Here is a 19,320-nt window from a genome sequence, read left to right as displayed (position 1 = left end):
CCAGAACGCAAAGGTTACTGGAAACGGCAGAGATTAGAGTACTGAGAAGAATTACAGGAAATACGCTGAGAGATCGAAAGAGAAGTGAAGATAGAAGAAAATGTAACGTACCGTGTATAAATAAATGGACAAAAAATAGAAAAAAGAATGGAATAACCACATAACCAGAATGAAGGAGACCTGTGTCGTCAAAATAGCAAGAGATAAGCCACCCATCGGCAGAAGAAGTATCAGACGACCGGGCAAAAGATGGAGTGACAACCTTTTATCGAGGTATTAATCTAAAAAAGTAGTCATTGTTATTTTCTAAACCTAATTCATTGGCATTTCAAATTTATAATTAATTTGTTTGAAAACTGAACAACCAGCATTCAAGAATAGGAAATACAGAATTAATACTCGATAATTGTTAATTAGCAGCTGTATATCCTTTAGTCTATATATTCTGTTACCGGAGCAACTGTTTACCACATCAACATAATCCTACTTGTAGAAATGTATATTATACAGCACGCCTACAATTTTTTCAAAATATGAACAATATGCTTGAACAAGAGAACTGTCGGAATTATGCAAAAGTTAGCTAGATTATTAAATGGTTTTTGATAACTCAAAATATAAACTTGGCTAATTGGTTAACTTTCGTAAAGTTTACCTAAAATAATTAGATTCAGAACGTAAATGACAATCCTTTTCATTAGCAGGATGAAAATCATTGGACGGAGTCAACACAACTTGTGAACTAGGAGAATCACATGGACAAAATAATAAAGACTGTCTATCTAGTCCATTCTATTGTTTGTATTTATTAAATAATATAAAATGTGAGTTAAGATTGTGTCTTATACAAATATCTACTCTATTTTTTACATTGTTTTATATTTCTAAATGTAAGGTGATATACGATGTTTCTTCATATACAGGGTGAGTCATAACTATTGGGACATAGACTAAGGACAGGTTATTTGGACCAAAATATGGCTATTGGGCCAAATATGCCTTAATAAAATGTTGCTGAGAAAAAAGATACAGGGTGTTGAAAGTTAATTTTTGTTTTTGGTTTTTTGCTAATAGTTTCCCTGTATATTTATAAATTGCTATCAAAATTGGCACAGAGGCATAATCTTAGATAAGAAATAGTATTTTATTTACAATTTTACGTTTTGTCATTGAGTCTAAACTTTTTCTGATGAAACTTTTTAGTAATTTTTATTAGAAAATATGACGTAAACATCATTTTTACGTAAAATTGGTACTCTTGTTTAAACATGATAATTTCAACCGTTTTCGATAAAAACGCAGTCGAACTGCTTAGAGTCTTAAAAAAGGATTTCAAATATTATTTCATTTATGAAAAGTATGCTTTGGACTGTCAGATAATTGTTGTTGGTAAATGTCATTTGTTCCGAGTAAATTATTTTTGATGTGACAGTGTAGTGTAATGTTGCATTTTTTAAAAGTAATCATTACTTTTTTTGATTGAAATGCCTCGTCACAATCATTTTACTAATGAAGAAATGCGAGATATAATTTGCGTATATGCACAAGAAAATTTTTGCGGCCGCTCGGCATCCAGAAGGTATGGAATGTTATACGCAAACAGAAGGCAACCAAATCACAAAACTTTTGCCAGATTATATCATAGTTTAGGTGAAATTGGGTCATTTCACACTAAAAATCGGGTGGTCGACCGAAACAAATCACACCTAATCAAGAAAATGAACTTTTGGTTCGAGTAGATGAAAATCCTGAAATAAGTTCACGACATCTATCAGCAGCAACAGGAGTAAGTCAGTCGTCTATTGTTAGAATTCTAAAAAAGGAAAACCTCCATCCTTATCACTTCACTCCTGTTCAAAATTTACTTCCAACAGATCTTCCAGGACGGTTACAGTTTTGCCAACGTATTCTGAAGAAACATCAGCACAAGTTTTGTGATTTGGTTGCCTTCTGTTTGCGTATAACATTCCATAACTACTGGCTGCCGAGCGGCAAAAGTTTTCTTGTGGGTATACGCAAATCAGATCTCGCACTTCTTCATTAGTAAAATGATTGTGACGAGGCATTTCAATCAAAAAAAGTAATGATTACTTTTAAAAAATGCAACATTACACTACACTGTCACATCAACAATAATTTACTCGGAACAAATGACATTTACCAACAAAAATTATCTGACAGCCCAAACCATACTTTTCATAAATGAAATAATATTTGAAATCCTTTTTTAAGACTCTAAGCAGTTCGACTGCGTTTTTATCGTAAACGGTTGAAATTATCAATGTTTAAACAAAAGTACCAATTTTACGTAAAAATGATGTTTACGTCATATTTTCTAATAAAAATTACTAAAAAGTTTCATCAGAAAAAGTTTAGACTCAATTTGATCATTAGGAATGATTCACGTGGGGCCCTCTATGACAAAACTTAAAATTGTAAATAAAATACTATTTCTTGTCTAAGATTATGCCTCTGTGCCAATTTTGATAGCAATTTATAAATATACAGGGAAACTATTAGCAAAAAACGAAAAACAAAAATTAACTTTAACGCCCTGTATCTTTTTTCTCAGCAACATTTTATTAAGGCATATTTGGCCCAATAGCCATATTTTGGTCCAAATAACCAGTCCTTAATCTATGTCCCAATAGTTATGACTCACCCTGTATAGAGGTCGCTATATATTTTTGTTCTTGTTTTTTGCTCAGATTTTTGTCTTCAAGTAGTCGGTAATATTTCCAATACACCCTGTTCCCCGCTTTAATTCTTTAGCTTAATTCTACACTCCTTCCATTTTTGCCGTCTACTAACACCCCCCAAGTATTTAAAGTATTTATTTTCACCTATTTTTATTTAATGTTAGTTTGTTTAAATGGTCTCTTGTACTTATTAAGCAATTTGTTTTATTTTGATTGATTATTAGGCCTCTGTTCTGTATCTTGTCCTCTAAAAGTTCAACATGGAATAAAAAACTGGTATCTGACCCTAAATATATCTGGCAGGTACTTTGTTCAGTCTTATTTGAAATATCTGCCATGGTTAATTTAAAAAACAACTCAATTTATTTAATTATGATACATATTCGAAAGATCTTTGATGTCAGTCTTATTATTGATAGAATTTTGATCTTTTTTTTATGTGAATCATCTACAAACGATGCATCTAGGTATTGCAATCCAGCAGCATTTTCAGTATATCTGGATTTTTGCAAGATTGTCCTGAATCAAGCTAGATCCAGCAAAATGTGGAATCAAAATAGAAATGCGATTTTAATGTTTTTTTGTTTATTTATTATTTAATCTTTTTAGTACAACTAATAAAATAAAACTCGAAATAAAATAATTTTAGGTGTATATTATCAAATAAGCACGTAAATCAGTCGGAATTGGAAATAAATCTTACCTATCTTTAACTTAAAATGGATAGAGCAAATGCTACAATTATCATGAAATTCCAAAAAAAACTCGTCCTCAGTAAGCCATTGAAGTGAAACAGGGCTTTGCTTGTTTTGGCTGAGAATTGTCACGAATAAAATTTTATCCAAATGAACTATCTGTTCTAAGACTAGTTCATTTTAAGCAAATTTCATTAATGGCAATTTTGAACTGACACAATTTAATATGTTTCTCTTCCATGGCTTACTGAGGACGAGTTTTTTTTTTGGAACTGCACACACAGCCCTTTTGGCCTCTACGCTGGTCGGTTTTAAGGTCATTAAACAGTCATAAACCATGAACAAATGATCGCCTTTCACTACTTTGGGCTCATAAACGGTCATTTCTTTTTTCAAAATATTTTTCAGAACTTTTTTTTAAACAAGTTTTCTCCCTCTCGTTTCAGTTTAATCTTCTTGTTCTAAAGTAAAATTCACGGGCTCCAGATTAGCTGGCCCATCTTCTTTTTCCGTTATATCCTTTTGCACTGGTTCCACAATCCCTTGTTTATTTAAACAACTCAACAAATTTTTATCTCTTGTCGCATTGCATTATTTTTAGGTATGAGGAAATAACCAGGATTGTTTAGTCCTTCGTCATAATTTTTGGATTTTGTAAATACACTAATCTACCTGTAATTTCAGAGAGGCTCCGATCCGCGATTCTGTTGCGTAGTGCTTCCGATAGCTCGGCACTAAGGCTAGAGTCCTGGCTATTTAGTTTGCCTAAGACAAATTTCACGGTTGTGTCGGCCGTTATCAAAGTGGACTCTCTTCTGCAAAGAGCTTCTACAGCCAGTTTCACCGGTTGAAGAGTGGCGATCAATTCATTGATTATTGACCAATCGTCAGCAGAAAATTTTATCGCAGAATCAATGTCTATCAACGCTTTGTCGATGCAAACTTTTAGGCTGTAGAAAAGTTCCAGCACACTAAGCAAACTGTTCCACCTGGTGCGGCAGTCAAGAATCAAACTTAATTCCTCGCCTTTCTATTTATTGACATATTTTTGCAAGAACATGTCGTCTTTGGTAGTTGATTTTTTGAATGTTTTAACAACTTTTCGTATTGTTATGAGCAGATCGCTGTAACGAGGAATTAATTCAACAGGGCTCGCCGATATTGATTCGATTATGACTGCCGATCCTTCAATCAACTCTGTCTTTATTTTCGTCTTCATATTCATCAGTGTCGTCTAATGCTGCTTGTTTTACTTCTCTTTGAGGTTTCTTTTTATACAGAATGTCTACTACAGCCAACTGAATTCCATGTGCATAGCACAGTTATTCATAGCAAGGCATGAGCTTGCCAACTTTCACCATAATGGCTGCACCGTCGGTTGTGATACCAATGGTGTTGGATTCAATCATTAAATCAAAAATTTTCAACCGTTGTGCCACTAATTCAATGCAGTGCCCGGTAGTGCACGAGCCGAGAATTCTGATCAAACTTAGATTAAAATGGTCTACATTGTACAAATACAAATTGAGATATATTATTCTGTGATTTTTTGGGAAGTCCACTAGTCGAAGCTCAACAATAATCTATGTCCTCTAGGTTTTAAATTAGTAAATTCTGTGGATACCTGTGCAAACCGTCATAGTAATCATACCTTCCATCGAATTTTCTCTTTCAAAGTAGGAATCAATAGTCTTCTTCGACTTTTTGCTCGGAACTACTTTCTGATTATCTTCATTTTTTGACGAGATTGCTTTGGCGGCATTGGGAGCTGGTGTTGGAGCTTGAAGAACTGACGTTGACATTGATATAGTGTATATTTTTCAGATGGCTTTTTAAGCCTGTTATGTTTAATTTGTTTGTTTGTATGTGTGTGTGTGTGTGTGCAACAACCCTTATATGTAGATATTGGTTTGTTTGTCCAATATATGTTGAATTGCAGCCTTTTCAATGATCATCAGTACGATGTTATTTATAAAATAAATTAAACATATACTGAGCCAGGATATAGGGTGTGTCATTTAAAATAAAAATATTATTTAATGTGACATATAGACTAAATTCAACTAAAATGGTAAAACATTTTAAACAATTTAAATTTTATTGATAGGTTAGTATATTGGCTAAGTATATCTCTGCTGTTTACTAACGTGTTGTACATAACCATGATATACTTGATTATAATTTTTGTTAAAGCTTAAAAATAAGGAAATCTTTAAATATTTCAAAAATTAAAAGAAATAGGTATATAGAAACTTAACACAGTTTACCAATTACAAATTAAATTTACCACAAGGCAGACTAATAAAATAGAGGGTGTTTCATTCAAAAACCAATTTGTCCTTGATTATTAAATTCGTAGATATTTAATTTTTTCTAAAATCTTATATTTTTAGTAAAATCGAAATAAATCAAAAGCTCTGTATCATTAAACATAGAATATTACGTAAGAAAAAATTTAACTTTGGCGTACCACTCTTTTTTGGAGCACTCTGTATAATTTACGTTATTTTTACATTGTAGTGTTATTAGGCCTGTATATTTCTATGAAGAAAAAAACTTTAAATACATTTTATTATAATATATGTATGTATATATAGCTATAGGATTGATCTGTCACATTATTTTAACTGAGTACTCATTTTTTGGCCAAGTATTTCTTAGGAATATTTAAAAGCATGGATATTATAAGTAGCAGATATTCCGCAAAACAAAATAAATTGCACCCAAAAAGACTGGTTTACTTAAATGTTGCATATATTAGATAAAAATAGTAGTCTCTGGATACTCCAGCTAAAAATATGTATCTACTTAAAAAGTAAAAGTGGTTTCTAAAATTGACTGCAGTTTTGAAAACTTGGCTGAAAGCCACGTTCCTTTGGAAAGTGTGTTGTAATTTTAAGGTTATGACCCAATATTGCAAAATATTTTTATTATTATGGAGTTATGTTTTCTTAAATTGTACGGTATATTTTTAAGCTTTTGTGAAATAATATTAAATTATAAAAATATGTAAAAACAAGGGAAATTATATTTGATTGTTAGTGTATTTTATGATTTGTTTATGTTTTGTAATTTCCATCACCCCAATCTTTTGGAACGGAAACTCTTAGGGATTAATTCTGGTGTACACCAGAAGATGGTCGGTTTGTAGAAGTCCCAGTTTTTCAGCTAGTTCTTAGTGGATAATCTTTTCTACTAAGTCATAGCGTTCTTTATAATCAGTACCGACAAACGCCTCGCAGCCCCCGGTAAGAGGTTGGATGGTTTCTTGGACTTGGCATCCTTATCGACATTTGTCATTTTGGACTTGAGGATCTTTAACAATATATTTCAGGTAATTTTTAGTTGGAATAACCTTATCCTGAATGGCAAGTAGGAAACCCTCAGTCTCGAGAAGCATTTTTCCTAATGTTAATTAACCAATAGTTCGACGCTGTATTGGAGACATATTTTTAACTGATATCATTGAGATGTAGCCCATGCAGAGGTTTACTCATCCAGGTGAGCATTTTTTCTTGCTTATTTAGGTGGTTTATGCGCATTTCTTGTTCCCTCAGTTTAAGCAGCGTTGTCTTGTCTCCTGCGCAAATTGCTCGAGGTAAAGTAGACTCAACCTGTACCTGAAAATAAGTTCTTAAATTAGCAAATTGTTTATCCAGTTGCTCACCTATGTCCATGAGTCCTCATCCACCTTGATATCGCGGTAATGTTGTTCTCTCTACTGCACTGCGTGGATGGTGTTTTTGTGCCTTTGTGTGTTCTTACTTTCCTCTGAAGACTCTCTATATCCGTTTTTGACCACTTTATAATACCAAATGAGTAGCTCAGTGCGGAAGAATCATACATATTTAATGCCTTAAACAAATTTTTACTATTAAGATATGACCGATTTAGTTGCCTTACTCTTCGGAAGAACTCTGAAGCTAGTTAGAACTCCGAGATATTTTTTGTACATATCATTTTCACCCATTGCCTCGATGTTTTGGCCATCTTGGATATCGAAACCTTCGGGCTGAACCTTTCTTCTGACTATATTTAGTATACGGCACTTGTCTAGTCCAAAATGCATGCTGATATCATTTGAGAAAGTTTTTAGCAGTTTTTAGCATCTGGTCTAGGTGGTTTCGAGTGGAAGCTATTAATTTTAAATCATCCATGTACAACAGATGATTAAGCTTCGCCCCAACAGAATTGTTATTTTTGATGATAAATCCTGAGTCAGTGGAGTTCAGTAGCTGAGATAGTGTTCATCGCTAGACAGAACCAAAGTGGACTCAGCGACTACCGTCCATTATTGTTACCACCATTATTTGAGTAAACTGAAAAAATAATAAAGTTAGGAAAGATCGAAGTTGTAGTGCAGATATATAAGATTATTGATTATTGTGATACATGCCCAAAAGACAAGAAATTGCAAAATTGCAAAACCAAAAACAAAGTTAATGTTTCAGTAGACAAACTACGTAAATGTTAACATACATTTACGTAAACGACAAAAAATTAAAAAAAATTATTTAGATTTTAGTCTTCTGAAACAGCCAATGTTTTTAAAAAGAGTTTTCAACATGAGTTTCCGAGAAACCGTCAATTTCATGAGTAACGACAATAGTACATTTAATTAGCTACCTACAGAGGTAAATTTATATATATTTTATATTATTTTGAGTGCAGAAACTAATTGGAGCATATAACTTTCACACATTTAACTGAATTTCAGGTTCCAACAACAAAATTCCTGGAATTGAAAATATTTTAAAGGTTATTCAGCTTTAACATGTTAATGCTGAATTTTCAACAGCTATCCTAAAATTTGTTTGAATGTGTAATTAAAATTCTCTCCCACACATGTCAAATAATGGAATCGAATCAAGTAGGTAATATGTGAAACAGTTTTCAAATTGCTTTCAGTATTTGTGAGCTAGTGTTTCATTGTTATAAATACTTTACAACCTACAATCAGATATTATGGTCATTGGTATTATCTTTTCAAGAAGTTCTGCGGCCGGTGTTTTGTATATTGTTTTCGGGGTTTATAGACAGTTGTATGGAATTATTTTGTTCCAAAATTTCATATAACTGCGACACACATCAAAGGTGTTGAGAACAACGGTAGTCCGCTCATTGATGCTGTTGCTCGGCGACTATTTGTGTGATTTGTCTGGTGGGTGTTTTTTTCTCATGAATGCTTCTTTTGTGTGGGTACCATTTAGGGATATTTTGTCTCTTTAGAGCGTATTTTGGTTTTGTGTTGTAGGCACTTGTATCCGTTGGATTCTACCATGGATGGTTTGATTGTCTGTCGTCCTGCAATGAGAGGTAGGAAGAGTAGAGAAGAGAGGACATAGTATGGGTAAAATCGTTCTTTTCAGATTTTATTTGTTTGGTCGGTGTAAGCAATTGAATCGGGAAACTATAGAAAACTAATCCTTCAATATTCGTGCACAAAGCTGAAAGTATGCTTTATTTAGATAGCTAGTAGTAACAATGTAGTATGTAGTAGTGTGGATGATATGTGGAATAAAATCAAAAATATCTGAAATTCAGTGGTGAATCCCTCTCTGTAATTCACTCTTTAAAAATGGTGGTGACACCCTTTTTAAACACATGCATAAATTGGGAACCGAAATCTGGCAACGGAAGGAAACGGCCGCGGACTGGAAATTAGGTGTAATGCACTCTCTTCACAAAAAGGAAGATATGATAGTGTATGATAATTATAGAGGCGTCACCCTACTTAACGTGGCATATAAAGTATTGTCGTATTGTGGAATTTCTAATGCCGCTTTATCTTGTTCAACTAACGAGACTTGCACTCACAGGCGTAGAGAGTGTAATCAGAATCCAAAACTACTTTTCAAGACCCTTCCATTGTAAAAATGGACTGAGACAGGGAGATGGATTGTCGTGTCTCTTATTTAACCTTGCACTAGTAAAAGTAATTCGAGAGTGCCATATTAATACGAATGGCACCATCTTTAATAAATCTGTACAAGTGGTCGGATATGCAGATGACATAGACATTATTGCTAGGTCCACAAAATCTCTGATCGAAGCACTTCGATCACTAAGGGCGTCTGCACTGAGAATGGGAGTAAAAATAAACGCACAGAAAACCAAGTATATGTATTGTACTAGATCAGGCAACTAGATACCTAGACTATTAATTGATAATCTGGAACTGGAAGGTGTAGACACCTTCGTCTATCTGGGCTCGCTGCTGACCAAAGACAACAATTTCAGCGAAGAAATTAAAAGAAGAATAATGCTTGCCAATAAGTGCTATTATGGCTTGAGGAAACAGATGGCCCCAAAAGTACCCAGACAAATTAAAGTTACCATATATAAAACAGTAATGCCAGTGTTAACATATGGGTCAGAAACGTTTTCACTTACACAGAACGACCAAGAATTGCTTAAACGTTTCCAGAGAAAAATTCTAAGGAAAATATATGGAGGGGTCCAAGAACAGGGTTTGTAGCGTAGGCACTACAACTTTGAGTTATACAGAAGTTTTGGGGAACCTGACGTTGTAAAATGTATTAAATTAGCACGCCTTCGATAATTAGGACATGTAATTAGGCGAGATGAAAATGCAATGATCAGAAAAAATTTTGACCGAAGAGGACCAGTGGGCAGACGAGGCAGAGGAAGATCAAAACTTAGGTATCAAGATAACATAGAGGATGATCTAAAATCCATTGGAGTTAAAGCATGGAGAAGAGTTGCCAGAGACAGAGGCGAATGGAAGATTGTTTTGAAGAAGGCTTTGGCTCATAACGAGCTGTAATGCCACTGATGATGATGATGTAATTCAGTGGTAGATAATAAACTTAAACCAGAAAACAATATAAAGAAACAGCCATGGATGAGACAAGAAATATTAGAGCTAATGGAAGAACGAAGAAAACACAGAAATAAGAATGATGAAAGGTACAAAGAAATAAACAAAATCATTAAGAAAATATTAAAGAAGCAAAAGAATCATGGCTACAAGATAATGCATATAAATAGAATCCCTAGAACAAAAGCATAACACTTTTAACCTGCATAAAAAGATCAAAAACTTAACTGGAGGAAACGGATCACGAAGTCATAACTTAATACTAGACGAGCACAACAATCTGCTCTACGAAAATGACAGATTACTTAAGAGATGGAGGCAATACCTGGAAGAATTATTCAAGGAAGAGCAAGGGACAGAAGTCAATGTTTCTGGATGTTCAGGTCCAGAAATAACGCTCAGTGAAGTAACATATGCAACAAAAAGACTAAAAACCAACAAAGCACCTGGACCTGATAACATACAAGCTGAAATATTAACTATTTGAAAACAACCAACTCAACTCCTAACAAGTCTACTGAACAAAATCTATGAAACTGCAGGTTTTCCTACAGGTTGGCTAGTTTCCACCTTCATCCCTCTCCCCAAAAAGGCAAATGCCACCAGATGCTCTGATTACAGAATTATAAGCTTAATGAGCCATGCACTCAAAATCCTTCTTTCTGTTATTCACTCTCGCATATATAGAAAACTTGCAGAAAACATTAGCAGTGTTCAGTTTGGGTTTAGAAGCGGACTGCGAACGCGAGAGGCCCTATTTTCCATACAAGTATTAATAAAAAGAGCTCGAGACGTAAATTGCGAAGTCTACGCATGCTTTATAGACTTTGAAAAAGCATTTGACAAGGTGAAACATCAAAAATTATTTCAGATACTGAAAGAATCTAGTATTGATGACAAAGATTTACGCCTAATTAAAAATTTATACTTACAGCAAAGGGCGACTGTACGAGTAGTCAACGAAACCTCACAAGAATTCACGATAATTACTCGGAAATGCTGTTCAGGGAAGCTATTGATGCTTTAAGAGAAGGTATAAAAATCAATGGTGAAATAATAAACAATTTAAGATATGCGGACGATACGGTTTTGATTGCTGATAATGTGGAGGATCTGCAAAAATTAATAGACCGTGTAGTGGAAGCCTGTGACAGGTACGGCATGAAATTAAACTGTAAGAAGACCAAAATTCTTGTAGTAAGTAAAAACGACGCAATACAGCACCAATTAACAGCTAATAATGAACCCTTGAAAATAATCGACAAAATTACATACCTTGAACGCAGCCTAAATAAGGAATGGGACCACTCACAGGAAATAAGATGTCGTACAGAAAAGGCGAGAGCTGTCTTCAATCGCTTCAGGAAGATTTTATGTACCTGAACATTGATATAAGAACACGAGTCTTTAGATGCTATGTATTTTCTACCCTTTTATATGGAGTCGAAGCCTGGACCTTCACGGAGGCAACATCCAAACGATTAGAAGATTAGATTTTTTATTGTACCTCCAGTTAATCACTCTATAGTAGGTAAACTGCATACGAGTACAAATACTATTAAAATATAACAAACAAGTATGTTCCACTACCTTCATCGTTGTTGCTCAGGCATTCGCTACGGTGTGACATGATGGTTAAATATATGAACTAAAGACTTTTATGCATAAACAGTATTTACAACTTTTGCAGTTTTTTATAATGACTTAATTGTCACCTTTGACGACGACATTGCCGTTCAAGTAGTAGTAATCATGCTAAAGAGGCAAGCAATAAATTCCACATAGCAATTAACCAAATCCATTGCTGGGCTAAATGATGAAGAATTAGGTTTAAAGAAGCTTAAGCTATGTATAAGAGTAAGAAGAATAATCAAACTATATATATATATATATATATATATATATATATATATATATATATATATATACAAATAAGTTTTTACTTTATAAGCAAACGTTAAGGTATATGTGGACTTATGGAATTATGGAATTTCGCTTTAATGGTGTGCCAAGACAAGGTTTATAGCAATAACTTGGAAATTCCACAACAAACTGTTAAGAAATACCATCCATGTTCTTTGGTACGTGTGAAAGAGTGATCTCCATGAGGATCTGGTGGTGAAAACTGTGCTTATAATTATTTACAAGATGACAGAAAGCCGTGAATAACGACGTCATACTTACCAGAATATTAAAACGATCCCGCCCTTCAATAATATTGGGTAACTAGAATACTGAAGAAGACGAGGCTTTTTTAATTGATTTAAGAGTTTATGTAAAAGCAACTCTTACCTTGTATGTGTAAGCGTAGAGCCTGTGCACAAATGCAGCAGCATATGCTCTTGCATCTACACAACTGTTAAACCAATTGAAAATGCCCGTCTTGGTCAGTCTTGGTACATTATTTTATTAGATCTGACAAGGGACGCCAGAGAGTTCACTCTTAATGTAAAAACTACTAGTAATTTAGGTTGTATTAACCTGGCACATTATAGTAGTAAAAGCAGCAAAGAGAGATAATTAGAAAAAATTCTAAGATAAAAATAAATTTATAGATGCTTATTTAAAAAAATCTTTCTTGTCTTTATTTTATAATACTTTGTACCTTAAATAACAAAAATACTGGTTTATTGGAGAAGGTATATTCAATTTAACTTATACTATATATTTTTTCAGTTGTATAAATGTCAAAATCAACTTTAGAGAAAAAGAGAAAGAAGTACTGGACCAAATACTTGGACCAGGTCGCTATGACGCCCGTATTCGTCCATCTGGTGTAAACGGCACAGGTAAGTTGTCTATTAGAACATAAGTAATTGTTTTCAATGTAGGGAAGACCAGACGACAAACCACATACGAGAGATGCCACTGTTACTTGTTTGCTTGTTGTACATATATATAAATGTAACACATAATAATCATCACTCTAGATGGGCCTGCCATTGTCCAGGTAAACCTGTTTGTGCGCAGCATAGCAACCATAAGCGACATCAAGATGGTAAGTGGAGCCCCCTCGAATTTTTGTAGGATAGTGTAGAGGTGCTCCAGGTGCTATACGAGCCAGCATGGGGTGACAGCAATTGGTGATAATAGCTTTTTACCGCAACTAACAATACAACAGTTCTTTCCAAACCCAAATTAACAATACAAGTGTCGATCTTAAGTCAAAAATAATAAAAAACGGGATTTTTACGTCTGGTTAAACTGGTTTTCCTTTATAGTACAGATTATTTAAAAAAAGGATTATTTAATAAACCTATTATCCAAAAAAGGGCTAAATTTTATAGCATAAAAAGGGCGTGCATGATTTGTACGCTAAATTTAAAATTCGACACTGAAAAATAAAATTACCTGTTTCTGCATACATGATTTGGACGCTGGGTGTAATTGAAATGTAAATGGAAAGTCAGGTAATAAAATTCTAGAGATTAAGCTTTTAAAGGTTTATTTGTCACTTTGAAATAAATACGACATACATTTTACGAAATGGAATCGATCGATACAGTTAGTTTGATACTCATGTATCCTATTTCTAACGAACAAAATTTTTTTTCTACTCTTTGGATCTTTAAGTCTATTACTTTCACTATTACAGACACTATTAATTTTAATGTAAGTTTCAGTTTGAAAATTTTTTAAAACATCAATAAAATGGAAAATATTTGAATGAGCATGATAAAAATTATCATTAAAACGCGAGTGGAACGATTCACAAACATTAGTTGTTAATTGTAAACTCTCACTCATCGCAGCCCACATCTCCGACGGAAATGTTGCGTGGTCGCCAATGTAGTTGTCCAATAAGTAGTCGGAAAACTTTTCAATTTTTGAATCCTTTGGTTGAATAGCCATAAAAACATATATGAAGGATTCTTCGACTTCTGAGGGAGGTAAAAATGGCAGCCCAAAAATATATTTCAGCCATTTAGATATTTCACTGTCTGCCAATTTATATTCCCGAATTAAGCCACAACCACCGATATTACGATACCAAGCTTGCATAAGATGAAAACGGCACCCTTTAATGTGCACATTTGGAAATTCAAAACGCGCAGCATTGTGGATAGCAATTTCAAAATCGGAGAAAATGATTTTTGGATTGAATTTTAGACCAATTACTTCACATTTGCGTTTCAAAACATTAAATAGTTTTATATAGGTTTGTTCCGATTTGTCGGGAAGTAATCAATAACACAATGGTATACAATGTCCATTGATAAATACATGTATGGTAAAAAATTGCTTGAAATATTGAGCACAGTAACTAAATGTACCGTCCATATAAATCGTTTCACTGCCGCACAGAAAACGCATGTTAGTGTTACACGAGAAGATGATAATGTTAGAACTTAGTTCAACCGGCAAATATAAAATTCTCGTCTTTAAGTGTTTTGATATTCATAATATTTACCGCAGCAATAGTTTCTTCTTTACTTTTGGGCAGTTTCGGTTGAGCCATTCGCCGTTCACTGTATATTTGATTTCGTATTAAATTAACGTCTTTAACAGACATGTGGCTCAAGCAATCTACATTTTCTTTCAACGCACTATGTATGATTTTGGACGGCCTTTCGGTCAAATTATCCTTAGCCTTCCTTTTGGCACTGCTACGCACAATCTGTCTATTAAGCGTCTAGATATCACAGTCGTGATTATGTTCTAGATTACTTCGGATCACTAACTTTTCTGGCCCTTTCGTGAATATCTTCGCTTTACACGGCCGTTTTACGCACCTCCAATACGTTTCTCCCGATTTTAGTACTTTATCTTGAGAAAAAGTAAAACTGTTCACTTTGAGCAAAATTTTACCACGATTACTTACTAACGTTGAAATTTCCATGTTCACTTTTCACTATTCTCTGACAAACTAATAACTAGTAACTAAGTAAATTTCAATGACCATCATTAAACCCTAATTATATCTAATATCTGGTACCTGCGATAATTCTTCCGGCAGCGTCCAAAACAAGGGTACTTTTAAGACCCTCAGGTACTTCAGCGTCGAAAACATGCCCGCCCCATAAAAACACTTTTATATTTTGAAAAATTCCTAAATACTGGTATTTTTAACACATTTAGCATTAAACTTTATGTGATTAGAGTTGGTTGCTCATTTAAGGGAAATGTAAAAAAGTTGTGTATATTTCAATTATTGGTATCACTTTAATCTCTATTTTTTTCTATTTATACCATTACTTTTATTATGAAGTGTTGCTGCTACTTCAACATTGTTGTTTGAACACTTCTTTCTGTTCACTTAGTTGCATATTTGTCTTTATCTGTTTTTGTATTTTTGTGGATAAAACTCAAAGCATTTTGTTACTTCTTGCCTTATTAAATAGTAAGTAATTTTTTCTGTAATAATCATTGTTCTTTTTCTTTTACTAGTTTCACATACCTTTCCCGTTATTGATCTCTTTTCTATGTGTTTATTTATCTTGTTACATTGTTTATTTCATTTTAATTTGCTTCTTTCTCCGTTACTAGTTTTATTATCATCGATTACCATTCATATCCTAATCTTGAATACAGCTGTACTAAAAAATCGATTAAAGTTACAAGAAAAACGTCTTTTTAAATTTTTTGTAATGTTATCTATAAAGTTTGTCTACGATTTTTGGTTAAGGGGCTATCAGGGGGCGAAATGTGCTGGCCTGGTTCCGGTAAAACATTGTTCATGGATAAAATGATATATTACTCCGGAAATGACACCCGAGATCATATATGTGGAGATGGGATAACTATCTCCAGGAGAATCGAAACAGCCGTTGTAAATTATGTTCCCTTTTCGGATGCTCCAATGCTAGAGGTGACAGATTAGCTAAATTTTGTCAAGAAGAAAACCTGGCGATTATGTACACATGATTTCGATTACCACTCCGTAGACTGTATACCTGGAGGTCACCACATGATACTAAACAAAATTGCATTAGAAAATAGATGTACCTTATACTAACCAATCTAAGATTTAGAAATTCTATTATAAGCGTTAAGATTTACCCTAGAGCAGATGTCCCATTATACCATAACATCCCTGCCTCAAAAGTCAAACTGAAGATAAAAAAGATAATATAATCCAAAAGTTTTGCGATGAATACTTAGTTGCTCAAGATAAACAAAATACATGCTGAGGCTTCAACTTGTATAAATCAATAAATGAAAAGATAAACATTAGATATGAAAAATACTGAGAATGTGGACATGTGAACATTATGTGGAGCAAAATCAAAGATTCTGTTATAGAGACACAGAAACTCTACAAAAGAAGAAAAAAGCCGAAAACCTTAAATGACTCAAGAAATACTGGGAATCATAGAACAGAGAAAAAAATAGAGCAACAACAAAAACCCAGAAGGAAATGGTGTTGCACAGAATGGGAAGAGACAGACAACTTTTAGCCACCATTTAAAGGAGAAAGACAGCATATTTGGGCCACATACTTAGGAATGAGAAGTACGAGTTGTTGCAGCTGATTATGAAGGATAAACTCGAAGGAAAAAGGAAAAAGAAAAAACATTCGCGACTGCAGCAGATGCAAAAGCAGAAGATAGACGAATTTGCAATGGTTATAGCCAACCTTCATTAGTGGAGTCGGTAGTTAAAGACGACGAAAAAGAAGAAGGGCTACCATACCATATGTCTCTCTTGAAGTAAAATTTTGCCTTTTATCTTTTTTCTGGGAATAGTTGAATGGAACCACGAAATATTCCAATAAATCAAAATACGCTTAAAGTATTTTTCAATTTCAATTTCCTTACGTATGCCCTTGTAGGGAAATCGTGACCCACCTATTACCATATTCTTGATAAATAGTAGCAAAGTTTATATGCCTCAGTACTGATGGTGAGAGAAAATATATTCCCTCTTTTGACTTTGACATTAAAATCTCCTGCTAATGCTTTAACATAATTTGTTGGATAGGTACTTATGATACTCCCGAGACCAGTGTCTCACAGAACACATCTTTTTCATCATCCAAATTATCTAGTAAACTTTCCTGCAAGTCCTTTTTGACGTATTTTGTGATTAATAGCCTTAAAAATAATTACGCTGTAATGTGTCAAATTCGTGACAGATAAGGTGTCTTCTGTACGAGTTATTAAGTTTAAATATTCTATTTTTAAAATTAGACTAGAGGCTGTTTCATCAGTATATGTACATATTTTAGCAAAGCAACTCCGATATTAACTCTGACATTTTTATATGATGTTTTACAGCAAGTGTAAGTAGTTTAAAGCAGCTGCAATTATAGTAAAAAGCCAGACTTACACTGGAGTTACTAACGAGAGAAACTTTACTGTCATAACTGGATGTGTATGTTTGTTTTTTTTTTTGAGGAAGTTGGAAATACTTTTACGTATCATCATAATTAGATGTACTGCCTGCTATGTTGGACTCGTATGTTACAATATTGACCAAACCCGGTTATCTTCTTCTGTCTCTATTTCCCCCACGGAACTACCGTAAGGTATTAGTTTACGAGGGGAGGATCTAGCTATTGCTCTTCGTTCATGTTGTTGAAGTCATTGCTTCTCTCCTTCTAACAGCCTCTATTTTCAGCTCGTCGTCTTTGAATGCGGCGAAGATTCTGGAGGACTTCCATCGCGAATATGCTAATTACATTTCAAGCTGTCTTCGATGAAAGCATTTCTCCTACTATGGTTTCTGGTTGAATTTTCTGTTTGATAACTGCTTTTAGAGTATTACGCTGCAAGTTGAAAAAAAGGACATAACTATGAAGAACACGTGCTCCGCATCTTCACTAACCCCGAGACAGGATGGGCACTTTGGGGAATCGTCATATTTAAAGCGATAAAGACATAAGCCTTAAAGATAAAGGTTCAAAAGTAGCCATGTACTGCCACTGTAATTGCTATCAATCAATGCTGTTGTGCAGTTGTCTTCTTTATAGTTCATCTCTGCACAATGGAGTTGTAGTTGAGACTCTTTGCCGACAAGGGTCTTCGTTTCTTCAGCTAGTACACTAATGGGTACTATCCCAGCTATGACGTATATTGCGTCCTCAGGTACTGTGCGGAATGCGCTGGCAACTCTTAAAGTACTCAGACGATATAAAGATGCGAAGTTCCTCCGTGATTCTTGAGTTCCTAGGGTGTCAGCCCAAATTGATATTCCCTATGTTAATATCGAAGTGACTAATGACGACAATAGCGTCTTCCTGTTTTATTTTGATATATCCCTATAATTATTGACATGCTTTAGCACTTTATCTCTGCGTGTGTGTAGGTGTGTGTGTGTGTGTGTGTGTGTGTGTGTGTGTGTGTGTGTGTGTGTGTGTGTGTGTGTGTGTTTGTGTGTGTGGTTGGGATATTGACTGCGAAACCTACGGTTTAATTCGCCTAACTCATGACTGGGTGATTGACTTTTAAAGACAAATCACGTGATTTTTCTGACTGTTTTTCTCAAGTTAAAGTTAATTTGATGTAACCGAATGAACTATCCTTTAATAAAGTCGTCCAAGAAGTATTATAAAAATTTTAAAAAATAACTATAAAAATAAAATGACTATTTGTTACAAAACAATAGTAAATTTTTACTTAGAAAGTATTGAGGTACTGAAAAATTAACAATGTTGCCAGGAGCATAGAATAGAGGAATAGCTCAATCTTTCCTTGTCCCCCGTATGTATTTAATGGTGACAAAAAAGCTTTTTTTGCATAATTTTATGTTTAAACCCAATTAAATGTGCTGTAAAATGAACCAAATGCCTTAAAATAATTTATTTAAATACACCACCTACTCAGAAATTATAAAATATGTATATATCAACCTCTTTTCTATAATATAATCAAATATTTTAATTTGACCTGTGACAAAAAATACCAAAGTATATTAAAATTAGTCTCCTGAGCAGATTCTTCCAAAAATACAAAACAAAATATATTATTCTTGATTCAAAAAGGCCTTAGAATAACCAGATTTAATATAAAATTTTATGAAATGCTTTTTCATTAAAATAATTTCTCTGCATCGAACACACCACTGCTTGTCATAATCTTCAAAGCTACCGCTCTAACAAGATCGATTTAATTATATCTAAGCCACTCATCTAGATAACTAAGTT

At 33.9% G+C, this 19,320-nt stretch overlaps 1 protein-coding gene across 6 annotated transcripts in view; it reads left to right on the top strand.

Annotated features, from left to right (window-relative positions):
* Positions 1-19,320, top strand: part of GluClalpha (glycine receptor alpha 1) — a 283,088-nt gene that overhangs the window by 71,051 nt on the left and 192,717 nt on the right. For 3 of the 6 annotated variants that reach the window (XM_072545998.1, XM_072546002.1, XM_072546000.1), the window contains exon 2: positions 12,912-13,024. In XM_072545998.1, coding sequence (XP_072402099.1) covers positions 12,912-13,024 — 113 coding nt within the window. Of the gene's footprint in view, positions 1-12,911; positions 13,025-13,165; positions 13,234-19,320 lie in introns of those variants that run through there. The other 3 variants (XM_072546001.1, XM_072545999.1, XM_072546003.1) reach the window with 2 other exon arrangements.

This window comes from Diabrotica undecimpunctata, chromosome 10 (genome assembly GCF_040954645.1).
Source record: "Diabrotica undecimpunctata isolate CICGRU chromosome 10, icDiaUnde3, whole genome shotgun sequence".
Lineage (NCBI taxonomy): Eukaryota > Metazoa > Arthropoda > Insecta > Coleoptera > Chrysomelidae > Diabrotica > Diabrotica undecimpunctata.
This window is presented reverse-complemented; position numbering and strand designations above follow the sequence as displayed.